The sequence below is a fragment of the Oryzias melastigma genome, linkage group LG16 (assembly GCF_002922805.2).
Source record: "Oryzias melastigma strain HK-1 linkage group LG16, ASM292280v2, whole genome shotgun sequence".
In the NCBI taxonomy this organism is placed as follows: Eukaryota; Metazoa; Chordata; class Actinopteri; order Beloniformes; family Adrianichthyidae; genus Oryzias; species Oryzias melastigma.
The window spans coordinates 11,215,835-11,239,205 of NC_050527.1; the positions used below are offsets into that span (position 1 = coordinate 11,215,835).

Here is a 23,371-nt window from a genome sequence, read left to right on the forward strand (position 1 = left end):
CTCCGGGCTTAAATCACAACTGAAGCTCTGATTCATTTCCTTCCAGCTTTGATTAAAAAAAAAGTACTCTGAGAATTTCAAAAATTCACATGATGAAGGGTGAAATGCGTCTGTTTTGTGCAACAGAGGGAACTTTTATTCTGCCAGGTTTGCCAAAGGACAAACATAACAGTGTGCTGCAATTTTCTCAACAAATAATGGCTCGTCTGGTTCTCTCTCCTTATAGCCGTTGCCTCTTTGATCCCAGGTAATGCGTTAACAAGCAGTGACTATGTGGAATACCAATACCCTTAGTATGTGCATTCACATTGAGGTGTGAGAGTGTGTGCTTGGGATCCATGTGTGTGTTCACACCAATTAATGAATTGCTTTATATGCTGGCTCAAGTGACAATGGCCTGTCTCCAGTGGGGCATTGCTTTTTCTCCCTCTTGTGTCACCAGCCACAGCCCACCGTAGCCTTGGCCGCCTCTCTCCCACTAACACATTAATGAGCACGCTCTAATTAGTGCTTGTTGCTCTGTGCAGATCACATCACTTTTGTGAGTTGGCCTAATCAGGGGACCTACTCTAAAGACAGAGGACCCACCGCTCGAGTGAGAAGGCTCACCCCCATAACGAGACCCGCTCGGACTTACTCACATTAATTTGCTGGTTAATTCATATAAAAGTGCAAAAGATGAACAGGGCAGGAAGCAGTTATATTCTTCGACTTGTGACTACTTCTTCCTGTTTTACTCCCTCACTCCCTGCGGTAGCGCTCCTCCCGAGGGCGATCCCAAAAAAAAAAAAAAAAAGATTTTTGCTCTCATTTGGCTTTTTCTTTACTACATTTAATTCAGTCTATTTAATAATCTCTTTATTTTTTTACCTTTTGGGAACAAGCCTCGTTCCACCTTGTAAAAAAGAAAGGGGGAGACCACCCAGTGAAATTGGATGCTTTTCAAAAGTTCTGTTTGTTGCTTTTATCGGATCTAAGAGAAATATATAGAGCGAAGTGATTCACCGGTAAAAAAGGCAAAACACAGAGAGGAGACAGAGGGATGGAGTGGAACAGGAAAGGAGAAGATGTGAGCTGTGTTACTTGAGGTCTGGGGCTCTAACTTGTGTCCCACAGCACTTAACATGCCCCGAGCCATCTCTCCTGGCAGTTAATTAGAATCCAATAAGGTTGCCGCCTGTTGGTCATTGTTCCTGCAGTGTGTTTACCCTTTCCAGAGGCTCCATTCGCTGCTTAATCTGCCGAGAAGCTGAATGTCAATAGGTCAGGCCAAGACTCCAGAGTCCTGAGAGGGAGGCCGAGGAGACGGAGGGGAGGAGGAAAGGGGTCATTTTTCTCTTTTCCCCCAATACTGTTTTCTGCCGCTCAATTCTCCACCCCCACCACCCAAGCATCTCCTCTTCCCGTCTTTTCTTCTCACTTCTAATCCGTCCTCTTGATTGTTCTAAGCTGCTTTCAGCCAGCCCCTGGGAGGGTGGAGGGGGGTTTAGTCTGTTTTAATTAAGATTTTTTAAAGAAGACTCCTTCAAGAGGGGAGATTTAAGAGCAGGATGGACTAAGCAAAGGAAACGGGTAAAGGTAGGACAGATTGCAGATAGGCTTCAGCAAACATCGCTTGACTGTAAGGAGTGAAAGTTAAAAACCTAATTATTAAATCCACGATGCAGCGTGCACAACACACACGAGTCACACAAACACAGCTAGACGCCAAGGAGCTAAGCCGGGTAGGATTTTTTTTTTTCCTCATTTGGAATCACGGCACAATCTATAAAGATTGATCTCAACTTCCTGTGATTCATACCATATCCTGTGAGAGTGATATGGGATCAGTGGTAGCCAGCAGGCAAGCTGAGGGAGTTATCTCCACACTCTGTCTAATGATCGATCATCTCACCAGATGGGTTTAAGAGCCTGTAACGCTTCACTTGTTTATCAGAGCTTCAAACCTGAGGCTTCTCTGCAGATGTGACCTGCTAAGAAAGGCTTGTTTTGCACACATACAGATATGACACATAAATAAAGAGGAAGGATCTCTGGAGAAACATTCAAAGGGCTAGAACTTAGATTTTATCTACTGGTTATAAATTGTACTTTCCCCCCAGAATCTCATCCAAGTTCTTTCTTTGAACACCAAATAGTCTTATTGGGGCCATAACAGACAGAGCTTTTTCCACAGAAGTCCGTCCACCAAAGACGCATGCTGTTACCTCCTGGTGTTGCTGTACATCCACTTGGCAAACACTGATTACTGGTGTTCATTTGTGTGTGTCACCGGAAGAAGTGTGCACTGCCTCGTTGGTAAAACAGTCACATAGCAAACATCTGCCTCCACTGCAAAGTGAGCATTTTTCACTTGGAGAAAATCCCCCCGAAGAAGCTCACACCCTAAGACTGAACGCACAATGAAGTGTTTAAGTTCATCAAACCAGAGAAATTCGGTGCTAAAGGCCAGACGAGGGTCAAGGGCCCAGCCCATGGCTTTCTTCGACGCAATACATCCCGACACACAGCCGCCATATGTCCAGGGTTTCACAGTTAATGAGCCAACCCAACCCATGTGACAAAGAGCCATTCACAGTCAGTTCTCTCTGAAGAAATCTGCATTGCTATGGTTTGTTCAGGGCAGAATGCAGCACTAGTCCAGCCTGTGGCCATTTGGGAAAAACAATAAAGTAGAACAAACTGAGATATAAAAGGCTCGTTGGGGAAAAGGGTACACAGACAAAGAACTTTATGGCGCACTTTGAGTGGATAAACGTAGGCATGATCTAACCCTCCGCCTGCTACAGCTCCATCGCTTGCCTCCATCAAAGCCCCCCGAGACTCTCCCAACACACTCCGCCTCCGTCACTCACAACTCTTAATAAGGCCAGCAGGAAAAATATGCAGGGATGAAAGATCCCTCTCTCATGTTCCTGCTTTGAGGATGTGTTTCCGGTTGTCAGGGGACGCCGAGAAAATGCAGCCTTATGGAGTGATGCTGCATTTTAATAGAAACAATAAAGCCATCCGCTTATAACCTAATATTTTTTCCCCCATATTTTGTTGTGTTGCAGCTCTGGGGGATTCTTGACAGACATGATAAAAACCCAAGTTCTTTGAGCTAAAGCTATAGAAAAACCCTTGGTTAGGAAGAAAGTCTACGGAGCCTCTGGGAGAAGGATATATCACACATATATTCTCTCAGTGCAGCGATTAATGTCTGGGGGGAAAAAAAAGGTCAAACCAGACTTGAAAATGGTCCCGTATATCAAAGATACATTTGGAGGCTTCATACATCAATTCCAGCTGTGATGTCCCATCATCCCCATCAGGTGGGTCATACAGGAAAAACCCACTCTGCAGATTATCAAAGATTGATGGGGAGTCAAAGACAGGGGCGCCGAGAACTTTGTGTCACCCTCAAAAGTTGTGGGTCGTGGTGCTTTCTACAGCGTAAACATCTTCTCTACATCTGGCAAATGTAATGCCATGCTTTATTATTGCTGAATAGAAAGATCCGACCCCCCTGAGTTTTCAGGTAACTTGCAAATGCAGCATTTTTGCTACACTGACTAATGCGGTTTAGCACTCTGCTTGACCAAACAGAAGTGAAATGACAAAAAAGGAGGGGAACAGGCTTCAAACATTTATGCTCATTGTTCAGCGCCACCCTGCCCCTCTCTCGCTCGGAGTTTCTGCTTAATAATTAATTGATTAATTAGTTCTCTCATTAATCATTTATTCATTAATCATGGCCTGATTTTTCTGAAAGAAGCGGCGCAATCTAAAAATCCCTGAGTTCACATTTTACTTTAATTATACTCCTTTACTAATCAACGCTTAAGAAATGGAGTTTCAGGAAATTAGTTTTCCCTTCTCTTCTCAGCACAAAGCCGGATAGATCCAGGTCTGCAGGTAGCGCGCGCCCCCCTGCCTCTCTTTCTCTGCACTCTGGAAGCTTTCAGGCAGTAATTTTTGATTCTGTTGAACAGGACTTAAATAACACGCTGTATTTTTGGTGCGTCTAGGTGACAGGAAAGCAGAAATCCCGCTCACGGAAAAGCACAGACATTGACTAATAAGTGGCAATTTGAAGAGTGTTTGTAAGAACGGGGAGGTGCCACTGGATCCATGTGTCTCCAGGGAGAGGAGGCAATTTGTCCAAACGCCAGGACTTATGGTCTCTGGGTAGAGGGATGCGGATGGTTCAGAAATATGTTCTGTAGTGTGGAGTCAGCAGAAAGGAAGAGTGATGAAGAACATTTTAAACAGGTTTAATGAAAAGTGTGTGTGAGCCTTTTTGTTTCACATCTCAGCTGCAGACAGGCTCTTTAGGATTTAATAAAATAAAAAAACTCCAAAAAATAAGAGTTATGCATCAAATTAAATAGAGCTTCAGTGAAATGGAGGCAAGTTGGGCATTAACCTCTAAGCTTTGAAAAGCACACATATTAAACAACACTAATGAGGCTCTCATTGAACCGGCTGTGTTTTATATTCAAACACGAACAAAAGCACAGCTTCGACTTCAATGAGCCACCGCTGCCTCTGAATGAGGTTGTCTTTCTTATTCATCTCACAAGTAGCAAACACAGCAGAAGAGAACAATAGCATAAGATGGTCCTTTTACTCTAATGAGATGCATACATTTACAGCATTAGCACCCTCATTAAAAAATAATAATAATAAAGGGGGGAAAAAAAGTATTAATTATGAAACGCACCACTTCCTATCATGAAGAGCCAAGGGGGTCTCCATTGGGCTCAATTAGGAAGAGCAGGGCGCAAATCCCCTGACTAAATTAATTGATACCCCGGAGCATAAGCCTCTGAGTCCCAGTACAGAATCTATGCAGCAAATTCTTTTGTTTTCCCTTCCAGAGCCTTTTAGAAAAAACAAGAGGGGGAGTTTTAATATTATCTCTTCATTGTTTTATAGATTTTTAATCTATCCTTTATTAATATATTGACTTGTTTTGTTTACTCGTCGCCTCTGCAGCTGGGAATGAGGGGAATGTTTTCCACCAGTGCCCCGTCTTGGAGCTGTCATTCCACCACACGCTGAGCACCATTACTATTTTATTCGCCATGTCAGCTGTTGTGTGCAGACTGAAAATGCAAAAAAAAAAAAAAAAAAAAGTTAATGATTAAAAGCATCGTAAATTACACTGAAAGCTTTTCTATCCAAACACTTCCGAAAGCATGGGGTGGGGGGGTGAGGGGGAGCAAGAGAGGAAAAATTAGGAGGCAGAAAGAAAAATAGAGGAGAGAAGCAGGGGGGGGCGGAAAAGGGATGGAGCCGTGACACAGATCCAGCCAGCAGCTGTCATGCAGCGAGGAACACCAGGGGGTAAGGAGGGAGAAATGACAAGACTAGCTCAATCAACATCTTGTCAACACAGCTAGCTGATGTGTACAGACAATTTCACCCCCCCAACACCACCACCACCACTACCACTACACTCACACACTTTATTTATTTATTTTTTTAAATGGCTTTTTGTTTCCTGTCCTGCTGCCAGCCAGCCAGTCACTTGTTATCCGTCTACGCAGAGTCAGCTCCCGGCTTTTTGACTCCTAGGTTTCAGAGTTGGAGGTGGGGGGGGGTGGTTAAAAGCTGCACTAGAATTTTACTCCGGGAGACGCATCCCCCCCTCCATCCGAAGCCTAAAGAGAAGAGACCTCTACACGGGCAGAACACGTGTGTGTGTGTGAGAGAACAGTACGGGAATGAGTGTGTTTATGACACATTGTCAGGCACTGCAGCACAGTGACTGGGCGAATCATTCACATACACTCACGCTCTGAATGTGTCACATCAGCAATCTTGGCCCCCATCTCTTCCAGCCTCCTCTCTTTTTTTTCCTCCTCCTCATCCCTCCTTTTATGCATACCACTCTATTACACTATCCACAGCATCTGTTGTAGCTGCTACCCAGGGAAAACCTCTGCTGCTGCTCGCCCATGCGATCAGCCTCGCTGCTGCCCTAATGCCTTCAGCACCCCTGTCCCAGCGGGGGGAAAGACTCATGGCGACGGCCTTGGAGACAGACTGATTACTGCACCCCTTCTCTCCTTTTTCTCCCCCCCCTCCATCCTCCATCCCACTTGCACCTTTTGCAATTGGAAGCTGACAGGAGCCAGCTCCATTTTTACCTTACTTCAGTTTTTCAAACATATGGCTCTTTTTTTGCAACCCCCCCCCCAACTCCTAACCTGCTTTCTTGAGTGTTGTGTTGACAAGCTGACACAAACCCCTGTGATTTTCACACCAGGGATGAGGAGAGGAGTGAGTGAGAAGGACAGGAGAGGGGGGGAGGAGGAGGAAGAGATGGGGAAGGAAAGTGCAAAGGAGAGTCGGGCACAACATGACAGCTGGAAAGTCTGGAAAAAAAAAAGTGGAGTGATGGCAAACAGACCCACGCGGAAAGCAAATCAACAATTAGTTGCACCTTATGTAACTCTCAAGGGTCGCCTGCTGAGCGTTGATTTCAGGGATCATGCCTTGCTGGCTGCAGACGTATAGGCAATGAGCGAAGGAATGGTGCTGGATTGTTGATGGATGCAGGAATGGAAGAGAATGCCTTGGGTGGGGGTATCAGCAAAGCAGCAGCAGCAGGAGGGGGGGTTGGGGGTGATGAGCTAGTCCACTCTCTGAAAAAAAAAAAAAAAGCTTAGGTCTGAGCCAAGATTTTCACAATAGAATAAAGGCTGAAAGGGGAGGCTAGGAGGATTAAACTCCAGCAAAACAGCTCTTAAAAAGCTGTTAGAGTGCAATTTGGGCACAAAAATGCAGAATGGGAGAAAAGATAGTGAGGGTGGGTGGGTGGCGGTGCAGCTGGAACGCTGTGCGAGAGAGAAAGAGGGAAGGAGTTAGTCTGCACGGACACCATCGGAGGAAAAATGAAACATCTGCAAAGAAACAAGCTGAGGCTGTTTGTCCAAGCCAAAGGAGAGCACAGAGGCCCCCGTAGATGCTGCTCCAACGCTGGTGCCATTCTGCCATGGGCTGGTGGGGGCAGCTGTTGTTAACCCCCCACTTCAAGCTTCCACAAGTTCTGTAGGAGTCACTGTAATGAGCTTAGTAGCCAGATCAAACATGAGATGGGTGCAGCGTCCCCTCGGGGACTCAGCTTCTCACCATCGCAGGCTGTTTTGTATGCACACACAAACACACAAACACGAGAAGAGGAAGACAAAAGAGGCAGACTCAAAACAAAGGGATAATAATTCCATACAGAGAGAAATGGAGCTCCCATTTTCCACCCCGATTTAGAAGCCTTATCTAGACAAGGCACAATGGATGGCATTTGGGGAAAAAAGCTGTTTATTCCAGGCTTGACACTTTTTTTGCCAATTGTCTTGTTCTGCAGTGGATTTTTTTGGTTTCCTCTGCCTCTTATTGTGAGAAACTTACACCAGTTAGGTTTTACATTTGCCACTTAGCGCCAAAAGGCAAGTAGTTATTTCATCCAGCGTCTGTAATTATAACTTCACAGAACAAACTGGCCATCTAAGTGGATAGCACTAATATCAGCCTAGCAGGGAATGAAGACGAGGAAGAAAAGCAGGGCTGAAAAAGAAAAAAAAAACAAGTCTGCCACTCAACTTTATGTGCAGTTGGGTGTTATTGCAAAACAGCAACTAAATTACCTAAATGTCAAAGCTGTTGTTACTTTATGTTTAAACTAGAATGAATTAACTTCTAACCTTAGATGCATTATTTTCATTGATGGTTACTGTGGTGACTGGATGGCAGAAACACAGTGTGTGAGGGATTCAGATTTTATCTAAAGGTCAAGTGCAGTGCTATTATCTTTGCCAGTCTTTAGCATCATGTTTGGCGCTCACACATACACACACGCCCGCCCGCACACTCACTCACTCACTCACTCACTCAGAACGACGGCTTCAGTCTGCAGTAAATCCAGCAGGGCAGATGTCCAGCCGTGGACGGATCATTGCCGACATCTGTCTGTTTACTTTCTGATCCCTTCTAATGTGAGCGTATCCTTATCAGTTCTGATGATGAAAGCGACGAGGGAGGGTGTGCAGGCGGTCCTAGGGTCAGCTCCAAGCCATTTAATGGATGGTGGTCAAGTTTGAGAGGGTGCTCTCCACTTATCTCCAACCATGTGACAGCAAAGTCACAGTGTCAAAGTAGCTGCTAAATGTGCCCTCCAGTGCCTGACAAGTAGCTTTCCCCTATTAACACTGCCCTGTCCTCGACACTGTAGCACATTGGCAGACAGGCATGGATCAAACTGTCACCAATAAACTTTTAAGCATCTAGTAGTTTAAAAATACTGATGAAAAAAAATAAAAAAACAAATGATTCATAAACAGCCAAAGTTCGAAACAAGAATATTCTGGTTTTGCTTCACGGCGTAGATCTACATAATGTGATTTTGGCAATAATGTGATGCGACATTAAATGGATGCAACTATAATCATCCGCATGCATATTTACCTGCACATGATTTCCGTCAGAATGGTGCTAACGTACTGCGGAAATGTCAGAATTTCAAGGGGATTTAGGTCTTTCTTTATGGATGTGATTCAGCTGGAGCCAATAAGGCGAGCTGCTTCTTTTAGTCTGGTGGAAAAGGAAAACACGGTGACGTTTGCTGGTGTTCTTCACAGTACGTGACACTGCAGCACTCACAGAACAAACCTCTTCACACCCACAGCTCCTCACATCTTCTGACTGCTTCTCCTCCACTAATTTTGTCTGGTTCCTTCTCTCCCCCCCTTCAGAAATGTATTCATGTAATTAAGCTGCTAATACACCGTCAAGGAATTGTCTAATTCAGCAAGGAGGAATTAAAGGAATCTGGCATGAGTCATTAGCCAGTGGAGATGTTCTGTTGAGCGTTTTCAATAAAGGATGAGGAGAGCTGTGAATCACATAGAATGAAGACATTCTCTACATAGCGCAGCCTGTACTATATTTAAATAGATTTATATGTCTATATTTGACATAGGTGTGCCAGTAATTGCAATGTTGTTTCCTAGCATGAGAATTTGTGAGTTAAAGAGACACAACTCAGCACACACATCCAAACCAGCAACTATTACAGCAGATTAATATCCAATGCGAAAAGGAGAAATAGACTTATTTGTAATCAGAGTTTGAACACTTGCAGGCACAACGAGAGGAAAAACTCCAGCTCACTGCAGAGTGAGAAACGAAAAACACTCCATCGTGAAGGCAGGATGTTAGGGACAGGCAGGCAGACTGTGGAAACAGCATTTTTTAAAGGTATGATGGGAAAATTCCAGCCTTCGCTAAATGCCTAATAGCCTGCGAGCGAAGACATTTCACTTCTCATTGACGCTTTCAAATTGGCCTCTTTTGATCCACCGTGCGTGACACACATACAGTCTACACCTGTTTGCATCCAGCTCATTCGCCGTTTAAATCCCGCCGGAAAATTGATGTACAGAGGAGGGGGGAGTATTTGCGAACTTCTCTCTGATCAGATATCTCTTAAAAACCTCATTTGGCCTAGTTGAAGACAATGTGTGTGTGTGAAAATGGGATTCGTGTGAGAACCACAACGGTCTGAGATGTGGAGGACTCACGTTCCTGATGAGCTCATTGTTTGGCTCCTTTAATTGTGCCGCCGTGTGACGCAGGCGGGAGGGCGCGGAGGGCGAGGCGGGCGAGGAGCAAAGGATCAGCCCACGGTGCACCCTGAGATGAAGTGGGTAATTGAGTGCAGAATAAACTCTGCCAACAACCTCGGAAACCCCTCTTTTGAAAAAAAAAAAAAAAGCGGGGGGGAGAAAAAGGGAAAGAAAAAAAGGGGTGAGACAGAGAGAAAATCCCAACTACCCTCTGGGGGGAAAAGCTGCTATTGAAAAGCTATTAAACTTGCATTTAGCAGGATTGATTGGAAATGAAGAGGCCTATTAAATGAGAGGGACAAGGGGACAATAGCGCGTCTCTGGCCGCCGTATGTTGCCCTCCTTTCAGGGCCTTTCTTTGCCTTGGAAGGGGGTGTGGGGGGCAACTCTGTCTGTTTAAGTACTCTCACCAAAAGAAGCAGTTGAAGGGGGGGGGGCTTAAAAGAACCGTCTTTATCTTCCTTTGTCCCTTTTTCTTCTCCACCAAGCAACAAAGAAGTAGAGATAGAGAATGAAGGAAGGTTTTTTTAAGTCCTATCCCAACTCACACAAACCCCCCCACTTAGATAACCAACCAACTGCCCCTCCCTCCCACCTCCTACCTTCCCCTATGGATTAGTTACCTCTGGAGTGTTGCCATCTCCCCCTGCCAGTAGGATTTGTAATACTCAATCTTAAGCAATGGTGGCACAAACAGTTGGAGTTGTGTATCTGTAGTCACGCTGCGCCTCTCGCTGTGTGAAAGTAAGCCAGCCAATCCGGAGAGGCCGCGCGCCTCACTTAAACACGCCGGCGGAGCAGAGGCAGGTGTCTCCGCTGACTTTCAGCAGGCTCAAACGCATGGGTCCCCTGGGAACTTTAATGGAGTTTTGATTGTTTAACATCCATTTTTACCAAAAGCACATGGAAAAAGTGGCAGATTTTTCTCCCCAGAAATGTGTTTGTTTCATGTCAATGTGCACATAACCATATGGTCTTTGGAAACGGTTAAATAAGTTATGGGGCTCTGCTGTTTCTTCCTTTTAGAAGGAACATTTAGAGGAAATCTAATATTTTCCCACATGTCAGCCTTGTTAATTTTCGTAACAAGTGTCATAACAAGAAGAAAGAAGTGTGCAGTTCATGGCCGTCTGCTTTTTTTCATCCATTTATATAGATCCACTTAAGCGAGAGCTGCATTTTGCATATCTGCTGGCACTGTACAACCTTGCTGCCATATTTTTCCTTTTTTTTTTAATTCATTTCAGTTTGTGAATGTAAATACATCTTTCAGAAATAATAACCTTCTATTTTTCTCTTTTTCCCAGCAGCCACTCAAGCTGCCTACTTCTCTCAGCAGCCCCAAGACCAGGTGGTGGTGTCAGGCCAGTCAGTGACTCTACCTTGTGTGATTGTGGGCTACAGAGGAATGGTTCAGTGGACCAAAGATGGCTTGGCACTGGGTGGAGAAAGAGACTTACCAGGTACCATCACTAACCCTCCACTTTCTTTTACCTCTCCTGTTTATTTATCGCCCTCTGAGTCTGTCTCTGTCTTGTAGCGATCAATGCCAGGTCTCATTAGAAATCAACCTTCCGTCTGTCAACCAACCGGGTTTTACACAAGTGAATGGCCAGAGAAGAATGCGCCGCTGACAGATCATCCGCTGCTGCACAGACCCAACTTTAATTTGTTGTTTAGCATTTTAAGAGCCTTGTAGGAAGGTGGATAATCAATTGGCTTTTGTCACACTCTGACATTTAAATGTGCAGCAGAGTCGGGGGAAAGCAGAGAGGTTTCCTCTTGGCCTTAGCCACCTCTTCTTTATTTGTCTGTGTTTAAAGGACAGCCCCCTCATGCAGCAGCGCTCGCACATGTTGAATTTTCAATATCATGCTGCTCTGCCATACTGCACCGACTCAATGCCTGTCCCTGTGAGGTGCTGCGCGCTTTCATTTGTGCCTCATAAAGAGCTTTTCCACATTTCTCCTGCTTTTGTTCTGGGCACAAGTCTGCTTATTTTTTACTCCTTTCATTATGTGTTTGTTGTTGGTGGAATTGTTTGTCTCTGACTCTGTGTTCTCTGTGCTGGCTTCATGCAGGCTGGACGCGGTATTCCTTAATGGGCGACCCGCTATCAGGCGAGCACAGCTTGCTGATCGATTCAGCGGAGTTGGCGGATGACGCGGTGTATGAGTGTCAGGCTACACAGGCGGGGCTGCGCTCGCACCGCGCCAAGCTCACTGTACTAGGTAAGATACAAAGCTCACTCATGATCCTCACAGCCAGCCCTCGTGCCAAAGCCTGCAGGCTGGCAGACCTTTGGAAAAAACAAGTCAACTCAAAGTCTCTTCATCACTAAACACCAAAGATATACAACTGCCACACTTTGCCTGTGCAGGAAAAAGCAAGCACTCTAAAAGGCAATGTAGATGAAAATATATCAAAGCACAATTATAATTTGGAAACAATCATTTCCCATTTGAGAGAATTGCTGTTGTAAATCTGCTTTACTGGGGGGGAACATTTCTCTAAAAGATCCCAATCAAGGCTCGGGACAAAGCGAGAAAGGAAACCGTATTTCAGTGGCCATAATCAAGACTGCACTCCTCCAGGATAATGTGATTGCTGCAGTCACAAATGACTTGCATAGTTGCTTGAAAGTCAAGATCTGCACAGTTAGCACATTTTGCAGTGAGCCACAACATCTATCAAGTGCAAGGCGTTTTTTACATTAACGTGATGTGAGTGATCTACTTCTTCGCACAGACGTAGCGAGGGTAGGAGGGTGGGAGGGGGGCTGTGGAGTGGGGTAGGGTGGGGTAAGGAGTGCAGAGGATCCGGAGTGACAGATCTTGTGGGAATTGGGATCAGCAAAGCACTGCTGGCATCTGGTGGCATGTGAAGGAACATCACTCTATTAATTAGTCCTGTCAATTCCCCATAAATTGTCCCAGAAGCAAACATTATTAGTAAATAGAGAGAAGGCCTTTCATTTAGCCCTGCTTCCTCATATTACTCACTACTGTCATGGGGACTGCTTCATAACAAACCTGCAGAGCTCCTCCAGTCTGTCCGCTTCCATCAGGTGGTAGCAGCGAGTGGAGTATAGATTGCCAAGGCAAAGCAGTAATGCACAGTTTGTAAAAACATTTGAGCTAAATTAATAGATTCAGAGAGCCCATCCACACTGATATACCTTCCTCGATGGATCTGGCTGTGCAGCCATCACATACATTTACAGAAGGTTCTATAGGTGATTGTCACTTATGTAAAGAAACTGTTGCCTCTGCTGTGGATGCAGTCGGAAGGCGCATGGCTGGTGTTGTAAACATCACATGCAGATGAAGGAAATCAAATGCGCTGCCTGCAGTTTACATTTCCAGCATGGGTGTTAAAGACTGTTTTGTCTGTGTATGCATATGTGCTTACTTGCGTCTGCGCGCGTGCGTGTTTGTGTGAGTAAATCAAAGCGCCCAGATGAGACCAAAGCAATCCTGCACAGTCAAAGGAGTCAACAGTGGGAGTGCAGTCAGGGGAATCGGCATGGAAATTAAAATCACCTAGCACTCGGATTACATTAGTGTCCGTGCCGCGGCAGCGGAAGGACCTCTGACAATTCAGATACACACAGTGAAATTGGTTTGGTGGAGGGTGCGAGAAAGGCCAGCTCTAACCTCATGTTTACGTCTTTCCTTATTGGTTGGGGAGATATACGCCTTCATCAGGGGTGGCACGCTTGGCTTGCCAGTGGTGCGTGCAAAACCATGCAAATAAATGAACAAATAAGCAATTCAGTTGAAACATCACTCTGCAACAGAAAGATAGAGCAAATAGAGCAATAAAGCCAGCCCCAAAGAAGGAAATAAATAAGGTTGAGTGTTTCCTTTTTTCTCCAAATAACTCTTTTATGGTCTTTTCTTCTGTCTGAAACTACACCTTGTTAACAGACGGTAAAAAGGGTGTTGCTATGTATTAATACAGAGATAAGAGTAATACTAGCTTTCCTTCTTTGCTTTTAGCTCTGTGCTTGCCTGAAGCTGTAATAAGACTTTTTGGTTCCAAGCGGTATTTTTCTGCTGCTTCACAGTTCCTCCCTCTGACCCTGTGGTGGAAGGTGGCCCCGTTGTACGTCTGAAGGCCCACACACCGCACAACCTCACCTGCAGAGCCTCGGGAGCCAAACCGGCTGCTGAGATCACCTGGTACAGAGATGGAGAGGTCATGGAGACTGCAATTTATTCCAAGGTACAGAGAGAGCAGATCTGTGCAAAGCATTATCTTTCAATTGCTAACACCCACACCATATTGCAGAATGCAACAGTAGGTGGAAATAAATGCAAAGATATTCCAAAAAAAAAAAGAAATATTTTCTCCCCGGGTAAGATACTCGATCTCTGCTGTGTGCATTCTTATATTTTTCTCATTTTTTATATCTATTGCCACCCTTCTCTCTCAAGATTTGTTGTCTTACCCACTGCAGTCCCCCTCCCATTTCCACTCACGCCTGACCCCCCACCTTCTCCTCCTCTGCCCCCCCTCCCTCCACTGCCTGCTAATGCAGCTACACTGGAGCATAACTGGAGCATGCCAAAGCTCAGACAGGCATGAGTGTTTCATACAGTAGCGTTTCTGCAGAGAAGAAATCACCCACAACAATGTAGAAACACAATGGGGATGCGCCGGAGCGTGAGCCAGCAGCGGCTGGGAAAGTGTCACATTTTTCATGCTCTCTGACCACGCTAAACGACGCTAAACGCCACATTTAAGGAGGTGAAAGGCTGCAGTGAAAAGGGGGGAGCCGTAAGAGTTGGAAGGGAGAGGGGAGGAGAGGATATGAGACGTAAGGAAGAAGAGGGATAGATGGGGACATATATTTAGAGTCCACATGGGAGAGAGAGCTTTGTGAAAAGCCGGGGAAATTTCCAACGTTGTGTCCAGAGTGAGAGTGGGTGTAGACAAAGGCTTGTCCGAGTGAGCGGTGGTGACAGGGAGTGATGTGATTTGATCTAGCATAAAAATGCTTTTTGTGTGTCTGGCTGAGGAAGTGAAAGACCTGCTCCATTGATTTGGCTGTCAGGGGAAAAGGTTCAGCTTGCACTCGTCTTTTTTCAAAGATGTGTGACACCTCTTCCTCCTCATCACCATCAAAAAAAAGGAAAAAGAGGCACACACCCACACCTTTCAGTGTGGCCAATCCTTTTTTTCTGTTCTTTTGGTGGAAAAGCACAAGAAACCCAGCAAAAGTGAGGAAGCACTGAGCCATAGCCAGAGAATCTACACCTTTCCTCACTTAGGCGTATTGATTTCTGTGAGCAGTAAATAGATTTAAAAGATGATGACAAACAAGGAGCGCTGACAGGGAACACTCTCAGAAATGTGGGAACAGCACAATATCCCCAGCTGCATCATAAAATATATGATTTAGATGACGTGCCAAAGAACAGGATTGCAATTTTAATGCTTCACACGTGAAAAATAAGTTCTGCGGTGTCACATGGTGTCGTATCGTGACTTGTTTCGTGCTTCATTGAGCTGATTTTCGGCTTTATTTTGTCCCCCACCTCTGCAGACGCTAATGCAGGATGGTAAGAGGGAGACAGCAGTCAGCATGCTTCCAATCGTCCCAGAAGATAGTGACACTGGACGCACTTACACCTGCAGAGTTCTCAACCCAGCCGCTCCAGCCGGACGACAGACGTCAGTCACTATTAATGTCCAGCGTGAGTCTTCCAACCGCCTACCAGCCAAGTTTCTCACTCAGGGAGAGTGCATGTTATGATCTACTTTCCCCTTAAGTGAATTACTGTGGTTGTGCTCTTAAAGCCACATTAAGTCTTGTGAGAATCTCACATGCTTTTGCTTCTAACAGACCCTCCTTCAGTGACGCTATCCGTCCAACCTCAGACGGTAACCGAGGGAGCCAAAGTCCTCCTCCTCTGCTCTGCTTCAGCCAATCCAGAGATCACAGGATACAGGTTAGTTTGTTTCTTAAACCGGTTAATCTCCGGAAACCCAAGTAGTGCAGTGTGAGCCATTTGATTGACACAAGCCTAACTAATGACCACAGTAGTAAGCACCTGAATGAATGAATGTAACGGTACAATACAATTATCTGTCCTCAGGTGGTCAAAAGGAGGAGTGCCCATCTCTGAGGCGAACGGGGACAGTCTGGAGGTGACGGTGGACTACTCATACTTCACAGACCCCATCTCCTGTGAGGTGTCCAACTCTGTGGGCAGCACCAATGTTAGCACCCTGGTAGATGTGCAATGTGAGTTCAGTTGACGAACAATTTTAAAAGTATCTTTCCATTGATTCTAACTGGCTGTTTTTTTCTCTCTCTAGTTGGCCCCAGACTTCTCTCAGAACCCAAGCCAATGACGGTAGATACAGGGATGGATGCAGCCTTCACCTGTGCATGGACAGGAAACCCCCCTCTGACCCTGGCTTGGACAAAGCAGGGCTCCAGTGTGGTAAGCACTCATCGCTTTATCTTGACAGTAAGCCTCTACCCCACTCCTTCAGAGGAAGACATGCTCACATGGCCCCAAGGCAGAAATGCCACACACATTTTCCAACATGTTCTTTTTAGACGTCTTCAACACCTCTCTCGGCATGCTCCCCGAGGGCTAAAGCCTCTGGCAAAAATCTGTCCGTCCACTGACAGATTTCACAAGAAATGATCAGCACATGACACTCTCTTCCAGCGCAATCAATCGGTCAATCAGTCAGTCAGTCAAGACGTGAGCCGAGGTGGAGATAAACAGAGTTGCAACATGTGCGGCGACTCCTGCCGCAGGATCTCTGCGAGTGAGCCATGAAAAATGTTCGTCTGCACTTCCACAGCCATTTCCCCAAAGCCAGTTTCATAAGTGGGAAAAATGGGCCCTTTCCACCTTCACTTTACATTCCCCTGGCAAAAAGTCTTCCAGCCATTAGAAGGGCCATCCCTTTGGGGCGTCTCTCTTGGCAACTAATATAATTTCTGAAGCCGCTGCCCCACTATATACAGTTTCTGGATGGCATAAGCCATGTCGTCATCTCAAAGAGAAAGCGCTTTTAGCCACTCAGAGGAAAATTTGCTGGCATTTTTCTAATCCACCCACTGCCACTGTCTCTCACACAGCCAAGAGTAATGGATTAATTGGGTTACTCTGTAAGTGTGTTGAAATAAAAAAAAAAGAAGAGGAGTGGGGGGTGGAGATGGAGGAAAAGAGGAGGACGGAGTGGGGATAAATGGATTAATCGCAGCTTGATGGAATGGCAGGATCAATGAGCTAAGGAGTGAGTGAGTGAGTGCAGCAGCTCTAAGGGCTGGGGCCCACTCACATGGTCTGCTACGATCTGTCCCCACTGTTTAATTACAACAATCTCCCCAGCAGCACGGCCACTCAGCGGTGGCCCGAGTGCTTAATGCTGTGATTAAAGCTCTTCACAATGAAATTAAACTCAACCAGCAACATTTTTTACAATGGTCAGCCCACCTCTGTGCTACCTCCACAAAGAGTGGGGCCACTGATGATGAAAAGTCCCAGCTTCCTTTGTCTGCCTCCTTCTACCAATGCCTCATTTCTCACTTTTTCTCCCTCTAACACACTTCTCACTTGTCTCTCCGGATCCCCCCTCTAGGTGCTCAGTAATGGTAACACCCTGCAGCTGAAGGCTGTTACCCAGGAGGATGCTGGAACATACACCTGCAAGGCCATTGTTCCCCGCATTGGAGTTGCAGAAAGAGATGTCACTCTAACTGTGAATGGTGAGTAGTCTTTTTTTTTCTTTTTTTGGTGAAGGAAAAGTTCTGTTCAATTGGAAATGACTGTACTTAAGATCACTTTTAAGGTTCTTCAGGATTTGCAAGTAACAGTACAATGTATTCCTGTCCCTGTGGATGTCACTGGACACTTTTTACTTTCAATTAAAACCTAAGATTTGGTCTAAAGCCACTGTTTTAATGTACTTATGATTCTTTAATAAACTGAAGTTCCACAGAAAAAATCTGTAGCCTAAATATTATCGATGTAAAATATATTTTATTAAAAAAAAAGATTTGGCAGTGGAAGTAACAACAATATCGCTTTAGGGATGTAAAAAACAGATTTAATCAAAAAATTGATCAAGCTACGATTGAAAGCCACAGATATGAACACAATTATGTTGGTTAAAAGGTATAAAATCAATCAAGTGAATAAGTAAATAATCAATTTCTGGCTAACTGCAGTTTCTCGTTCTGTTTTTTTCTACTATCTTTGTCAGTGCGATGGAGACAAAAAGACGTCCAATCATAAGATTGCTTCTTCCAAGTCCATACCTGAATAAATTCCTCTGTCAAATGCCATGCATTATTATTTATAGCTTTAGTTGAATAAGAAATATCTACTAATATCAAATATCGGACTGTATTGTATCATCAAAAAGTTAGTTCAGTCATTTATGTATCAATTAGTGGACCATGTATTGAGATGCACATCGAATGGTGCGAGAGGGAAAGATACAGATCTCTACTAAATATGAATGAAAATATAAGCGTTGAAAAGTGTATGTCAATATATCCTGACCCTTTCATAGATTTTCAGATCAGTTTTCCTGTGAAGAGCTTCAAAATAGTAGTCGTTACAAAAATATTTCGAAATTTTAGGTTTTAAGGCTGTACAGTGGTGCCTTTTAGTTTGAATGTTTTTTATTTATAATTTTTTATCTATTTTGTGACTTAATGTGTGCCCTTTTATGCACACCTAAAGGGCAACAGCTCTTGTTTGCAGCAGATTAAATATACTTTATCTGATATTTTTTTGTAAAAGGTTATATGTATTTCCTGGCCAGTAGCTTCCTTTTTGGCTGCATTGATTTAAAATGGTTCCTGAAAATGTGGTATTGATCAGCGTGGTAATAATTAATATGTTGTCTTTTATTCATCCCCTGCACGCTCCCTGCCTGTTTCTTTTTCATGGCTCTAGGTCCACCCATCATCACGGCAGATGCTACACAGCATGCAGTCAAGCACTCCAAGGGCAAGTTGGAGTGTCGGGTGGGAAGCAGCCCCCCGCCCGATAAAATTGTAAGTGAACCTCTGGTTCGCATTTTGGTTCTTTCACTTATTTGCGAAAAGCTTGTGCACACATTCCTGCATGCTGGAGCTTTACCCCTGACCTCCCCTTCACACCCGCGCACCAGCACATCTGAGCATCACTTGTTAAAAAAACACACACACGCATCTTTCACAGTTGCACAAACAGAGGCAACTGCAGAGTTAAAGGAGCTGCAGAAGGTTGGCTTCCTGCAGGTTTCAGCCAAACCATATTCAATTAGTGGCCCAAGAGGCATTGCTCAGCTGACCCTGTTGAACCGCTGAGCTGTGGGAGGATAATTATGGCATGACCAGGAGTGAGAGGCAGGTGTCCTGTCGGCTCTGTGTGCAGACAGGAGAGAATTTAATTCAATTCATTTCAAATTGCCAATTCACAACCCAGCTTGTCTCAATGTACAAAAGAAAGCAGCGAAAACTATTAAACCAACCAAGAACTACCAAACTTCATTGATATTCTATAAAGATGACCAACAACGTTTTTTGGTGTGTTCTTCTGTATTGAGCCAATATTTGGACAAGTGTGTAGAGGACTGACTCCCTAAGTCTTATGTTCTAGAATAGCTGTCTTAGTCTCCTCGGGCCTCACCTGCTGGACAGACACGGGCTTAAACATGAGCCCATGAGCCGCAACAAGCACACAGGGCATCAAAGGTCAGAAGGGAGAAAGCAGACTGGAGAAAGAAACCAATGTTAAGGCAGCAGCAGACAAGGATCTACCGATGAACATCAAGCCTCTGTTTTGGTCACTGGGTAAAACAACGCCTTAGACCCTACTGTGTTCTCCACAGGTTTGGACCTTTGGGGACATGACTCTGTCTTCTGGGACCTCCGGTCGTTACTCGGTGCAGACTGTCACCAGCGACCGTGGGGTCTTCTCCTCTTTGGTGCTATCGGAGACGCTGGCGCAGGATTTCCAGATGCGCTACAACTGCACAGCCTGGAACCGTTTCGGAACCGGCACTGCGCTAGTCACCCTGAAGGAGCAAGGTAGTCCAAAAAAAACCCATCTCATTCTGAAATTCTACCCAATCCTTTCTCTAAAATTGAGCAGATTGAGTAAAATTACATCTCCCCTCTTATGTTTATCTTAATTATATCCCACTAATCAATATGATTTAATCAGCAAAAGGCTACTTTAATGAATATGTTTGCCCCACAACGTGGATATTGATCGGGGAGAAAAGTCAATTAGAGGAGTCAACATGTGTTTGCAGCTGGGATCTTACCGCCATTATTGTCCCACAGCCATGATCAGCAGCACCGCACCTTAAGTGGTGTTAAATTAAAAAGTAGTCCTTTTCCACGGATGCTCATGGAAACCATTTTTGCAGCAGACACAAAAAAAATAAGATCCTCAGTAGTAATTTACATCAGTGTGGGGTCTCCTGGGAAAGGGGCAGCGATATCTTATGGAATCTCTAATTAGATTACTGTCTATTGCTTCATTGCATGTCAGGCCTTGTTACCTTTACTTCAGAGAGATTAGAGACAATAGCCAGGCTGTGAGATGCTGAAATTCCCCGCACAAACATATGCCACAGAAGCTGAGAGAGATCTAGAGCTTCCTGTAGAGGAACTGCTGTTTTACCAGAAACATTAAGACAAATGACAGAATCTCCTTTCTTTTCCATCTTTCGTCCTGATATTTTTTTTCTTTGACATGCTTTTAAGTCATACCAAATGTCATTTTATTCCTTGACAACCTTCCCTCTCTGTCTTGTGCTGTCAGAGGCCTTGCCCACACTGATAATTGTCGGTGGAGCAGTCGGTGGAGGCTGCGTCTTGCTCATCTGTGTCATCACGGTGGTCTCTCTGTGCTGCAGGCACACAGGCAAAGGTGAGCTCAATGGTTAGTATGAGCAAGAAGGGGAAACGGCCAACTTTTCTAATACAGTCTTCTTTGCATTTAAATAGACTTTTTATGGTCAATTTAATACACAAATGATCAAGGCAGTGAAGCTCTTTTTAACTCCTGCAGGTAAAAGGTGCACGCGTCTCTCCAAGAGTGACATCCGAGTTCAGATTGTTCACAGTGATCACAATGCCACTCGAGGCAACGACGATGAGGAGGATGTTAAAGAACCCATGGTAGGTTTGTTTTCTTAAGAGATGGATGGATGAACATAAAGCTCAGGCTTTCTTCTGTTCACATTCCATTAAGTTCTTCTTCATTCTTGTAATTCTTTAGAAATGCTTGGTCTTCCCTCAGGCTCCCAACAGCAGCGAGTCTCCAGGGACATCGCGCACAGAGCACAGCGACCTCTTAGAGGAGGAGGACGATGAAAGATCCGACATTAAGGTAAATATTTGCTCAAAAGATATTGACATGTTTTCTAATCTAATGCATGATAATGAACTACTTAATATGTGTTCTTTCGTCTTCTTTGCAGGACCCTACCAATGGCTACTACAACGTTCGCGGCCATGATGACCGCCACATACGCAGCGGTGGATTCTCAGAGTATGTGCCCAACTCTCGGCCAGTCTACACCCCCTCGCAGTTGCCCTCCCCCAGCCCAGTGTACGGTCAACATGGCACTCAGCCCCGAGTCTATGAATTCTCGCAGAGATACTCTACCAACACAGTGAGCAGATCCTCGTACGAACAGCAGCAAGCTGGCCAGCAACAGCCGGCCCAATCAGCCAGCATATACCCTACTGATCCCCTCTACAGCAGCTCAGCTTATCTACCCGCTACGTATGGTCGTGCCTTTACCAGCTACGTCAAGCCTACTTCCTATGAGAAGGTGGATGCTTATGACCAATCAGACCAAGCCAGCAAGGTGTCTAGCTCGTCTCGCTTTTCTTATGCTTCCTCACAAGTATCCTCCCAACAGTCCGACTTGGGCCGGCCCTCACAACGCATGCAGACTCATGTGTGACTGGACAAAAGATGGGGGGGTCAAAAAAAGAAGAGGAAAAAAAGAGAACAAGAGAGAAGATAATCATAGCCACTTTCACATATTTGTGTGGTTGGACTAATACGAATGGATACTTTTACTTACACAGCCCTACAAGGACTTGATTGCACGAAGTTGTGGGGAGTTATGATTTACGTTTTGGGATGAGCAACCAATCGACGATGGATGATGGAATCCACCGTGCTGCCCTAGAAAATTCAGCAGAAGAGTCATTAAAAAAAGGACAATGTGAAACCTCGTGGTTTACGGTGCGCCAGTGGACAGCTTGAGAGGAAATCAGAATCCTGAATTTGGGTGGTCAAAAACAGTTGGAGTGGCTACTGACTGCCTTTCAGTGTTTGAGTCAACACTAAATGTCAAACCCGGCCTTTTTGAATACTTTGAGGACGTTACAAGCCAAGACATACTGGAGGAAATAAGACTATATTAACAGCCCTTTGTTGTTTGTCATTTGGTGTCTTGTTGGCATGCGAAAGGAATTCTAAGCACATTAGTGTCTATCATCAACAGAAGACTGAAATATCCACAGAGATGGGCATAAACGATTCTGCACAACAGGCTTGCTGTACCACCTGACGAGTGCTACAGGCACTGTACTGTAAGAAGAGTGATCAGCAGCTGGATACTTCTGGCCCTAACTGTATTTCTGGAGCATCTTGTGAAAATTGTTCAGGTTTTTGGTTATAAAAATGTTGTTTACCAGTTGAAAAAGGAGGAAGCCACAAAGAGAATGTGTATTTTAGCCCTCGTTGTATTAGAGAGCTGTTAACTGTGTACCAATATGGTGGACAAGGTAAGGTCATGACATCCCAAAGATGGAGATAAGGTTCAAAACTGGGGCTAAAGCTAAAACACTGCTGTTCTAACCCCATGTGTTGTTTACTGCTGTTAACCAGTTCTAAAAATGATTAAATTACTACCAGAACAATCAAGTGTTGTTTGGAGAAAAAAAAAGGTGGCAATCTGGAACTGAACTAAACTTGAATGCAGCATCAATTTCAGCAGGCTCAGGTGGAGTGAGGCGTTTAAAGCTGTCTTAATGCGGATCACACGCTCAAGTTTCATTTCGTCTCGGTATGTTTACAAGAAACAGTACTACCCTGAAAAGGCTAAATATCTGTACAAAAAGGCTAAACCCATGGTTTCTCCTTGTTGCATGCAAAATGATGTGTCTTGTGAAAACTCTTCAGCGTTTCTACTCCATGTCCATTTCATGTTCGAGACATCAGTTTCTGCACATGGTCCTGTTGCATTCCACTTTCTGGATAGGTCAGTATGGACGCCTGTACTGCCATTTGTCTACAAACGCTGTTACCAGGCAGCCTAAAAGAGAACAAATTTCACTCGAGGTGAGGTGGCAAACGTCATTGCTTGTCTTTATTTTTATATTTTATATAAGCCTTAAAGTACAGCGTGTAAGCTGCTCTATTGTAAAGTATCTTTATATACACATGTATCCATCTTGGTTGATTTCTTTTGGTTCCACTGACTTTCTTGTCCAAGTTGTTCATCAATCATCGAATGCAGTTTATATGCTTTTTTGGGGGGGATGGAACACAACTAATTACCATTTTTTTGTTCCTTCTTTTAATAATGTATTCAGAATTTTATTTGCTAAAATGAACTATTGTTGCTTGTACCTTTGTACACATATTTATATTTAAATAAAACCATTTCCGATAAAATGTGGCTCTCTGAAAGTTAATCAGCCTGGCACGCGAGCGAGCATGGAGTGACAAACAAAGCTCCCGTGTAGCAGAAGTGATGAATAC

General features: G+C 44.6%; 1 protein-coding gene across 5 annotated transcripts in view; it reads left to right on the forward strand.

Moving 5' to 3' along the window:
- kirrel3l (kirre like nephrin family adhesion molecule 3, like) overlaps window positions 1–23,284 on the forward strand; it is a 31,335-nt gene extending 8,051 nt beyond the window's left edge. The window contains exons 2-15 of one of the 5 annotated variants that reach the window (XM_024267628.2): window positions 10,922–11,074; window positions 11,693–11,842; window positions 13,681–13,838; window positions 15,163–15,313; window positions 15,463–15,568; window positions 15,716–15,864; window positions 15,939–16,066; window positions 17,223–17,349; window positions 18,548–18,648; window positions 19,467–19,665; window positions 20,408–20,527; window positions 20,657–20,766; window positions 20,867–20,977; window positions 21,069–23,284. In XM_024267628.2, coding sequence (XP_024123396.1) covers window positions 10,922–11,074; window positions 11,693–11,842; window positions 13,681–13,838; window positions 15,163–15,313; window positions 15,463–15,568; window positions 15,716–15,864; window positions 15,939–16,066; window positions 17,223–17,349; window positions 18,548–18,648; window positions 19,467–19,665; window positions 20,408–20,527; window positions 20,657–20,766; window positions 20,867–20,977; window positions 21,069–21,560 — 2,255 coding nt within the window. In that variant the 3' untranslated portion in view covers window positions 21,561–23,284. Of the gene's footprint in view, window positions 1–10,918; window positions 11,075–11,692; window positions 11,843–13,680; window positions 13,839–15,162; window positions 15,314–15,462; window positions 15,569–15,715; window positions 15,865–15,938; window positions 16,067–17,222; window positions 17,350–18,547; window positions 18,649–19,466; window positions 19,666–20,407; window positions 20,528–20,656; window positions 20,767–20,866; window positions 20,978–21,068 lie in introns of all 5 variants that reach the window. The other 4 variants (XM_024267627.2, XM_024267629.2, XM_024267631.2 and 1 more) reach the window with 4 other exon arrangements.
- The last annotated feature ends 87 nt before the right edge of the window (window positions 23,285–23,371 follow it).